At 39.0% G+C, this 10,836-nt stretch overlaps 1 protein-coding gene across 1 annotated transcript; it reads right to left on the bottom strand.

The window, feature by feature from the left end:
- Positions 1-3,760: 3,760 nt before the first annotated feature.
- LOC148685972 (ephrin type-A receptor 6-like) lies at positions 3,761-9,425 on the bottom strand. The gene is made up of 3 exons (XM_088668772.1): positions 9,408-9,425; positions 6,972-7,635; positions 3,761-3,786 (listed from the first exon to the last, which is right to left on the bottom strand). The coding sequence occupies exons 1-3, from the start codon at positions 9,423-9,425 to the stop codon at positions 3,761-3,763; spliced, it is 708 nt and encodes a 235-aa protein (XP_088524898.1).
- Between the last annotated feature and the right edge of the window lie 1,411 nt (positions 9,426-10,836).

The following is a 10,836-nucleotide window of genomic DNA, read 5'->3' on the forward strand; positions in this document are numbered from 1 at the left end:
TGTACCATTTTGATGAGTTCCAGTTTCTAATGTATTCCATTGTTATAATATAAAATCTCAACATCATACAAGTAAAAAAGTATCTTACTTTTCAGTACTGGCCCCAACCTGGTGGAACGCTCTTTCCCAGGAGACCAGGGCCCTGCGGGATTTGTCATCTTTCCGCAGGGCCTGCAAGACAGAGCTGTTCCGCCTGGCCTTTGGGTTAGACTCAGCCTGACCCCTGTGTTTTCCTCCCTCATGGCTTGGATTTATGGCCTACTTGAAATGAGGCTGCACTTTAAATTTTAATACTGTATTTTAATCTGTATTTTAATTAATTGTTTTTATGTTTTATTGTAATTCTGTTGGTGTCAGCCGCCCTGAGCCCGGTTTTTGACTGGGGAGGGCGGGGTATAAATAAAAATTTATTATTATTATTATTATTATTATTATTATTATTATTATTATTATTATCTCAGTGAAGGCAGTGAAAGATTATTACATATTGAGTGGGAATTACTTTGGTAAAGTGTTTTTGCATTCATTTGAGGACTACAGTGTGTTATGTGAGCTAAGGGCTTCTACTGTGTGTACACAGAACCACGTGAGTGGGATTTACTTTCTGCACACAGTTGTATTTCACAGGGCACTGCTCCCTAAAACTGTAGAGAATGAGATGGGTCCAGCTTGTGTGGCACTCCACACTGACAGAACCCAAGCGAGTATATAGAATAGATTATAGCCCCTGTCTCTGATGGGAGATCTAGGTCAGGTGTGAAAGTCAGATCTAGTTACAGTACATGAAAAAGGGGTGGGGTGAGAGATAAAAGACGTGCAAAACTTTTTTGTGTGCTGACTTGATCTAATGTCTGCTTAGGAGACATACTGGGTTAGTGCTGACCCAGATATATGTGATGTGTTAACTTTATGGGTGGGTGTAAATGGGTAATTCTGAACTCTAGGAGCATTGTGAGCTACCTTATACCAGGTGACCAGGTCAGATTATTTGAGCCTAATGTTGTCTTCTCTGATTACCAGCAGCTTTCTGGTGTCTCAGGCAGGAATATATTCCATTACCTTTTACTGAATTCTTTTAAAGAACAGGCTATGCCATCGATTGAATCTGGGACATTCTACAAGGAAAGGATGTATTCTAGTATAGTTGTACATTTCATCTTGGATTTAATAGAGAATTTTTCTAGCTCTGCTTAGCTGTCTAAGACAAGCAAAGAGGAAAGCAATAACATCTAAAGTTTATTTCTTTCTTTATTATTATTATTTCTTACTTATATTTATAGCCCACCCTTCCCAAATGGTCCCAGAGAAGTTTATATTAAAATGTTGGTCTAAAAGGCTGTTACTAAAACATCAAGTGAAATCAAATCAGAAGCAACCATAATACTAACAATACTACAGCAGGAGGAAAACAACATTGATTTAGCTGATCATCTTCAAAGGCCTGGTCAATATATGCTTTTCTGTTGTAAGTACCTGTAATTGATTATGTCTTAGAATACTGCCACCTAGTGTAGTACACTAAGGAAATAATGGCTGCAGAGATACAGGAAAAAAGACAAGAAAGGAAGCAATCTGCATATTTTGATTATAATTTTGTTCTCTACGAAGCACAAGTGGGAATGCATAATGTGAATTATATTATTTCATGTCTTGGATTGGAGTAGTTACTGGATGGAAGTGTAGTCAAGACAAAGTCCTGGGGAAATACTCAAGAGCTGATTAGCATTCTGTTGCCAATCATATGTAGTGATTTTGGGTTTTTTTTTTAAAAAAGAAGAAGCTAAGATGGACATAATGCAGTTCTGCTGCAATAGAAAAGTAGGAGATTCACTGCTTTGCCCTGTGGGTGAAGAAGAGACTGCTGATCCTACCCAGGCTAGGAGCTAATTGGCTTGTTTAGTGGACTGAGGGTGCTTCCACATATGGTAGCAGTTGAACTCAATATTTTGCAGCATCCACATGAAGTCATCCTTATTAAATAATTGTCCCAACAACACTGAGGGAGACAGTACAATCCCAGTTTTGTTACAAAGATGCAGCCTGTGGCATCTGCAGCCAATCCAGATATGAGAAATATCCAAGAAATTATAGGAGATCTACTCAAGGTTTCCATGTACACCAAAGATAATACTTGAAATGGCTTGAGAAAATGTTGTTATGATTTTCTATAACAATGTGAAAGGAATAGAAATACGGTGCTGGTAGGGAATTTGTTGGCATGTGCAAAACCATCATGGTAAAACCCAGGAAAAGTTCCATGAAATCATAAAAAGACATTTGAAGCAGGAAATAAGAAGTGCCTATCACTAAGTCATGTGGAAGCAGCAATGAAGCAGTGCCCATTTTTATGGAGCAATGAAGGAAATTTGTACTGCATTGGAATCAAAACATCTCAGGGAGAATGCAGATTTTGTCAACTACCAAAGTGTTATTACTCTGAGTTTTAACTAATTTGTGGCTAGTTTGTTTAGTTCACAATACTTGCAAGTATTTATTTCAACAATGTATTTTTATATTGCAAAAAATGTTTCTTAAGTATTTAAGAAAATATACATAGAAAATGACCATAAATACAGTAGTTAAAACATGATCTCTTAATGATCTCCAAGATCTAAGCTTGCTTCTTGAGATTTAAAATGAATAAAGTCTTGTATGAACTTTGTTGTCAGAAGCACATTTCCCAACTGCTTAACAATTTGCATTTCCCAAGCTACAATATTCAAAAGGAAATCCTTTATTGATTTTGAAAGCACATTTCTCAGCATAATGCTTTGATAGTTAATCACTAACCCAAAGGAAAATAGGCATTATTATGTGGTTTAGATAAAAACTTACTCCAATGAAAGTACAGATGATCATCTTAGAAGTCTATTTTGATTTTATGTTGCTTCCCAGAAATATTACCATATCTATGGCATTTAATGATACTTTATAAAATGTAATTATATTCATAGATTGAAGATGTTTACAGTTTTAAGCATCACTTAGGCATTGCATTCTCACTCATTCATTATTTTTGTATTTGCCTTTTATTAGCTTTCTGTACCTCATTTCTTCTTCACGTTGCTGCCCCAAAATGTACTCTTAAAACTGTAGCAATGCATGCTTCTTAATCTAATGTATCACACAGGCATGTTTGCCAGGAAAAGAGAATGGCTGAGGCTTCATGTGTTGCAATGTACATCAAGAGGAAAACATTATCATCGAGTAATGACTTCAAGTAAAAAGGAAATAGCTTCCTATTTTACAGCCATTTATAAATGTGGATGTAGATTTTGTGTGTATGCAAAAAATCAATGCTGCACAATATGCTGCTTTCATTTCATTTAGGATTAGATGAAGTTTTATGTCTTAAATAAGTCCACTGTATTATAACTATTAGAAACATGTATGAGTTTAGATAATGTTATCTGCATGTCTAAGTGAAGTGTGTACAGTGTATTTTCCACATTTTCAACTGAAAAATGTCAGCTGTCAGCTTTGAAATGATTGCCAGCTGATCCCTTGCCTTCTAACCAGGGATGGGGGATTCAGATGTTGCTGAATTCCAATTCCCATTAGTCTCAACTAGATTGATCAAGGAGGGCTACAGGTTGCCCACCCCAGTTTTAAACAATTGAATGATTACTGTAAATTCAAAAAAAAATGTACATATTTCTAAAACCTAAATATACACATATTTTAAAGAAACTAGAAAAGAACAAGATAAATTAAAACTTAATAAAGAAAAAGATACCAATCATTGCTATAGGAAAAGGTCTTACTTGATATTTTCTTTATCACTCCCTATAACACACAACAACAAAAACAGCTTTAAAAATAAGTACAGCTTAATTATCAGTGCCACTGATTAAAATTTGCCCTTACCAGTTAAAACTGGCTCCCAAAGTTTGTATCTCCAAAGCTTTCCTCCCTAAAGCTTTAATCTAGTGATTAAAATGTGCTGCCCTAAGCAACAATGTATATCTCCACACAACCAGGTGATCCTGATCATAGATTTATCTCTGGAAAACACTTAATTTCCAAAAGAGGGATTAAATGGCTGTTAATAATTGTCTCTAAAAGCCTCTAATTGTTTATACCAGGGATAGACAATTTTTTTCAGACCAAGAGCCACATTTCCTTCGGGAAACCTTTGGGGGGCCACATGGCACATGGACCCAGAAGCAAAAGCAATGACTGTACATTTTATCTTTCTGCAATAGGCTAGTTTTACACATACTTGTTATCCTCTATCTAGGTCTTCCAAGCTAGGGCATTTAGTGCTGAGACACTCTTGACAATGTCAGAATACAAGGTCATATAGAGGATTTTTCAAACTTGCATTAAGAAGGGGCTGCTCCAAGGACTGACACAGCAGTTCTGTTGGCCTGCAGCTGCCCTAGCTCAGAGGATAAGAGCTGGTTTCCAGTACCAGTCCTAGGTGACAAGCCATTTTCTTGAACTACAGTGGTCACACAGCTCTTGATTGTATGGTCTGCTGCTGCTGTGCGTAGTTTCCAGACATTTCCAGACCACGTTTCCAGTCACTGTAGAGCAGTGTTTCTCAACCTTTTTTGGGCCACGGCACACTTGTTCCGTGAAAAAAATCACGTGGCACACCACCATTAAAAAAGTTAAAAAAATTAATTCTGTGCCGCCCTATATTGACTATAATTATGACTGTAAGAAACACTTGCCAATTGCTGTGTTGGTTGCAATCTCCTGTAATAAGGCTTCACAAGCCGTCCGGCGGGTCAGTGTTGTGTATTGGCGGCCGCCAGGCTCGTTTGCACTGAGCTTTGGGAAAGAGGAGGAGAAATATTGCTTTCCCGCGGGTCAGCGCTGTGTATTGGCGGCCGCCAGGCATGTGACAATGCAAATCGCCCTTCTCGTCACCGCACGTCGCGGCACACCAGCCAGCGTCTCGCGGCACACTAGTGTGCCGTGGAACAGCAGTTGAGAAACGCTGCTGTAGAGCAAGGCAATTGATTGCTTATACAGAGACTGACAACTGTATTTGAGCAGTTCTTTGTTACTGTTAAGTTTTAAAAAACATTTGGCAGACAGGAGAGGATTTTTAGGGCTCTTAATCTTGCAGCTTCCTTTAGAACTCATTTACACATGCATGGACACAAATGTGTTGTGAAGAATTTAAAAACACATCAAATATAGCACCAACCTAGAACAGCCATTCAAAGATGTACAGACGTATGAAAATGCAATTCACCCCTGAGAATAATTCATAAAACCACTTGTCTCTATAGGAAGCCAAACTGAGGAACTACTAAAATAGTCATCTTACAACACGATCTGTTTAAACACTAATTTCCCACCCTCTAAGCAATTAAATAGAAATCATTGAATAAGCATGCTTTTAGGTACTCTACTGTAAGTTCATTATGCTTCTGCCTATTCATTCTTGGTTCTGTAGCAGACCTTATCCTCTTATTCAATATACAGTCAAAAAGTACAGGAGAGGTGGGGGGGGGATACAGGACTAATATATAGGTTTATAATGTGACCAGGGAGCATTTAGATGAGAACTTTTTATATAAGAAATTATTAATATATTTTGGACACAATTAATTCATGGGCTAACTGATGTTCTAACTGTCCTACCACCCTTGCCCAAACCGAAATAATAATGTGGTTACATTTTGCATTTCCAGATTAATGTACTAGCATTAGTACATTAGTACACAACTTTAATTTGCTGTTATGAGAACTTTAATCAAAGAGTTTTTCAAGAACATTTTGAATGCTAAGGTCAAGTTTATTTTGAATGCTAGGTCAAGTTATGGTGGCTGGTTGGGCCAAAAAGATGGACATTCCATAAGCCATGGGCTTCTTTTTTCTTGTTTCTATTTAAGCCCAAGTCTAATGGAAGATATATTTATTATTTGTAATTATTAGTCATATTAAACAGGTTATTGAGGGAGATACCTATCACAGAAACTTTATCTGTTTGCATGTTTTTAATATTTTCTTTCATGGATGTAAGCTGCCCAAGAATATTGGCATTAAAAAGTGGTTAACAAATTTATACAAACAATCAAATAGAAATAAAATATTTAATATATATATTTCTATTTATATATTTAAAATATATGAATATTTATTCACATGCCCAAATATCAGAATGCTATTTTATTCCTAGTCCACTGCTTAACCTGAAATGGGGAGGTACTGTATTGAGACGCAAATAAATTCCCTCATACTCCATTGTCAAAAGCCTTCATTTATAGCCTCAACTTACTAACAATATATAGTTTTCAATCTTCTACATACACTTGCAAATATAGTGATCACACTGTAATGTTTTACACTGAGCATTTGTTTCTGTGAGAAAGAACACAGCAATAACTAGTACTGTACCAAAGTAACTGTGCAGCAGAAAAATTTATTGCAGCGACCTCCCATACAATACTTGGGATGTACCTTCTACCTGATTTTTAGTATTCATGCAAAATATCTGCTGTTTCTTTTCTCAGAAGAAACTGCTTATTTCATCTTATAAAATATGTAGTATTTTAAAGACAAATATTGCCTTTATATATAGTATTGTTTCACACTTATGAATTTATTTATCACCCTCAGGATCCTCTCCAACTCTACAATTCTATGATCCTTAGGAACATAGCAGTAAACCTTTAATCTTCCATTGAATTAATCATATTTGGTATTCATGCAGCAACTTAATTTTTGTATTCTTCATAACTAATGACAAACTCTTGTGCTTTACCCATTAATTTATGACAAGTAAGCAACTTTGTTTTCCCCGAACATGCACATTATGTATTCTTTGTTGAAAACAGTTCTGATTTGAATATATCCTGAGCAACATCCAACAGTAAAATAGATCACGAGCTCAATCCATCTCCTATTAAAACTGATTTTGCCATTAAGTTCAGTGAAACCTGGACGACAGGCCATGTGGTAAAACAAAAAACAAAAAGTGTCACGGAATTAATTAAGAACAATTATCTTACCGTGGCAGGAACCATCCACTTCTTCATACCCAACACTGCAGATGCATCGTCCTAGGGGCACAAGCCAATCCCCATCTGCTCCACAATATAATTTTGGAGTGTCCCGCTCCTCTGCACTCTTCACACAGGAACCTCGTACTTCCACTAAAGATGAAGAATCAACCCTTGGAATAGTGTCAGGAAACATAGCCAAATTCCGAACAGTGAAAGGACACTTTTTGTAATAAACACGGACAGAGACCAAAGCAATGCACGCACCAATGTCTTGAAAAGCAAGAAAAAACCCTTTCCTGTTTATTGGTCCCACCTCACGAACTTCTGTATTCAGTTTAAGGATGCGATCACCCAAATCCATCTGAGTAAAACTCTCATCAGCTGCAATAGTATCAATTTTACTGTACTGGTTTGGCTTGAATTTAATTCCATGGGATTCGTCTGATTCCAGGTAGTAGAGGTTAAACGTTTCCTTGCATGTTCCCAGTACCCATGGAATGCTGTTGCAGTCCCTCAGTGTAAACTTCATTTCCACATAAATTTTCTGAGCTGCATCACGGGAGATCCAATTTGTACGAAGCCAGTTGTTCTGGTTGGGTTCCATAACATTACATACCTGGTAAGTGTGGATGGGGCGATTATATTCATCCATTTCTGTTATAGCATCCCACTGAAAAGAAAATACAATTCATGAAAAAAAATCCTTATCCACACTTTCAATTGTTGCCAGTATAGAAGCCAACATACATATTGAAATCAGGTGCATATTAAGACTTAGGCTACTATCATTCTAATGATTCTTATTTTATTTTCCTCTAGATGACTTTGAACCACACAATAATGTGTATTAATATTCAGTTGCGTGTCCAGGTGCAGTGAGCCCACCACTCCTGAAGCTGGGGAGGGAGAAGCAAAAAAATAACCAAAGTGGATGATCTGGGATCAAAACAGGCCACAACGTTTATTGATTACAGATGTAAGTAGGCTTAGGGGTATCCTGAACCATCCAGTCAGTCTGCTGGCTGATTACAATTGGGGTTTGATCCTGGGTTTGGATTGCCCTATGACATACCACATTTTTCCGTCTATAAGATGCCCCCATGTATTAGATGCCCCCTATTTTTGGGGACCCAGATTTAGGAAAATGGGGGAGATATATCTGTGTATAAGACACCCCCCCCTGATTTTTGACATTATTTTTAAGGGAAAAAACCTAGTCTTGTACATAGAAAAATACGGTACATTGAATAAGACCAACTCTTAAGGATCACCTCTCAGCCCTTATCTGGGCATTTGGACAGAAGCACCTCCCCTAGAATCCCTTTAGTAGGATACCTCATTTCCTTGGAGGAGGAAGGCAGAGGATTCCCCCCCCCCGAAACCCTTGACTAAAGAGCCAACCCATTGCCTTATCTGCCAAAAGTTGTGATAATTGCTATGATGTAGGCAAAACTTCCAGACAGGCCCGATTTGTCTGGAGGAGAAATTTCTCACCTGGTCCCAAATACTGTGACGGAGACTTCCATAGCAAGGACTTACTGCAGACGCATCCAAACTGAGAGTAGGTTATAAATATGCATAAGAGGGGAGGGGAGGGTGGGAGATCACACTCCAACTGAGCTGCCAGTGAAACTGGTAGTCCCAATTTATATCTGAGGAGCGTACCCATGTGAACTCAACCCTAGGAAGACCTCAGTCAGATCCACCCAGTGGCGTAGCTAGCAGCTCGGGTGCCTGGGGAGGCATGTGCACCCTGCAAACGTGGAGCTTGCAGGCAGTCTGCCTGCCACCTCTCCCACAGGAGAGATGCGTAGATCAGGCATGCTGCAGGCCCCGCAGTGTGGTGCCCAGTGCCAACCGCCTCACCTAGTTACGCCTCTGGATTGGGCAGATTCATGGAGGAGAAGGCTGTCAAAGGCTACTAGCCATAAAGGCTGTGCTCTGCCTGCAAAGTTGGAGGCAGCAATGCTTCTGGTTTCTGGAAATCACTCAAGGGGAGAGTGCTCCTGCAGTGGTGTAGGAAGGGGGTGTTGTGGGTGAGGGAGTTATTTTTTTCATAAAAAACCACATATTTTTGCCATTTTGTCAACTCCACCCCCCAGTGATGACCCGCATCCACCGCAGCCCCCTTCCTATGCCACTGGATCCACCCCCTGACAATGTGCTCAAAGCCCACCCACAATTGCCTAGGTTTGTGGGCGGGAAAAATTCAACCAACCAGCCAACAGGAGGAGACATGATTTTCCCGATGGCTGTTGAGGTGTGAGAGAAGCCCAGAAATGGCAGCCAGCTGCGCTGCACCACAACTGTGGCCTCACAGCTGAAAAGGTAAATGGGATTTGTCTTCATAAATTTAGCCCCTTAAGTTACTGAACCTCAATACACATTTGCAAGCAGGCACCAAATATATGTGTACACTTGCACATACAAGCTATAACTTACTTTCGTATGGGAAGGCATTTGTCTAAAATGACCTTTGTGTGAAAAGTGAGCCGCAGCAACAGCAGGGATATTAGGTCTCCTGCATTTTGTTTGTCATGCTATATTCCAGGATCATGCTTTTCATATCAGAGCAATATGAACAGATGACTTTCCATGAAACTGATGTGGCACAATTGCCATGTGAAGACTGTACTTCGTATGACTGACACGCAGATAAGTCTCCAGTCTTATTTTAAATCAACATATATTTTATCCAATTAGATTTATTCAGGACTGAAATCTAAGTCATGGTTATAACCTTGACACTGAGAATATCAGCGTATTTCATATCTGTACATTCAAAAGAAATATTTAACTTAATTGCAAACACTTGCAGATTAGATAGTAAAGGTAAATACAGTACAACAAGCCAGCAGTACCGAGTGGAGGATAATGGATAACATATGTAATAACATCACCATGAAGAATAAAGTTTACACAGAATAAATAAAAGATCATACTATATGCAAAAAGTTAAATAATATATCATAAGATAGCACTTCTAGGCATACATATTACAGTAGTTGCAGATCTGAATACTACAGCTGTGCCAAAGTGTAGTCATGTAGGAAACTAATCATACCGCTCTATTCTCCATACCGAAAGAAAATGAAGAAATTGCACTTTATTTGTATTTCACTCCAGCATGAATTTGAAAATCTTCACTGTCATTAAACATGCACGCACACACACGCGCACACGCACACACACACACATGAAGGAGAGTCCTTATTTAAAGGTGGGGAGAAAGTTATCATAAAGGTATGGTTTCCACAGCCTCGTACATGAATTCACCCAGGAAGGGACAGCACCCTGAAGGAGGCATAGAATATTGCCGTAAACCTTTTTGAAGCTACATCACTCCAAAGAGTACAATTAGACCCCAGAATGCACAGAGGTCCATGTGGACACATGTGCACACACTTATGAGCCTCTGCTGCTTTGCAGCAGACCAACTGGTCCATGAGAGATCTCTTTAAAATCCTTTGGACTATTATATGAGGCACACCCGCAATTTCACAGGAAGTGATCATGCCTGAACAGCAAACAGACCCAGATTAGGCTTTACAACATAACTTGTTACTGGCTAAGGGTCCTGCAGATGCTTGCCTATTTGAGCAACTCCTCCTCCTCCTCCTTGCCCCAGTACACCCTATTTTGGCAGTTTACACTGTTTATTCCCTATGGGTAAGCTGGGAACAGCCAGACTAAACTAGTTAGAAGTATCCAACCCTCCTCCAGGATGACAGATCAGGGGTCTGGACTGCTCTACTCGTAAGTATTTCAGAAAAGGAGAAAAGACCCACAAAGCAAGAGGCAATAATGAAAAAAGTTCCCAATTAGCTTTCATAGGCAACCAATTTCAGCCCTCACTGGCCTGCCACCAAAA

Source organism: Zootoca vivipara, chromosome 4 (assembly GCF_965207765.1).
Source record: "Zootoca vivipara chromosome 4, rZooViv2.hap1.1, whole genome shotgun sequence".
Taxonomy (NCBI): Eukaryota; Metazoa; Chordata; class Lepidosauria; order Squamata; family Lacertidae; genus Zootoca; species Zootoca vivipara.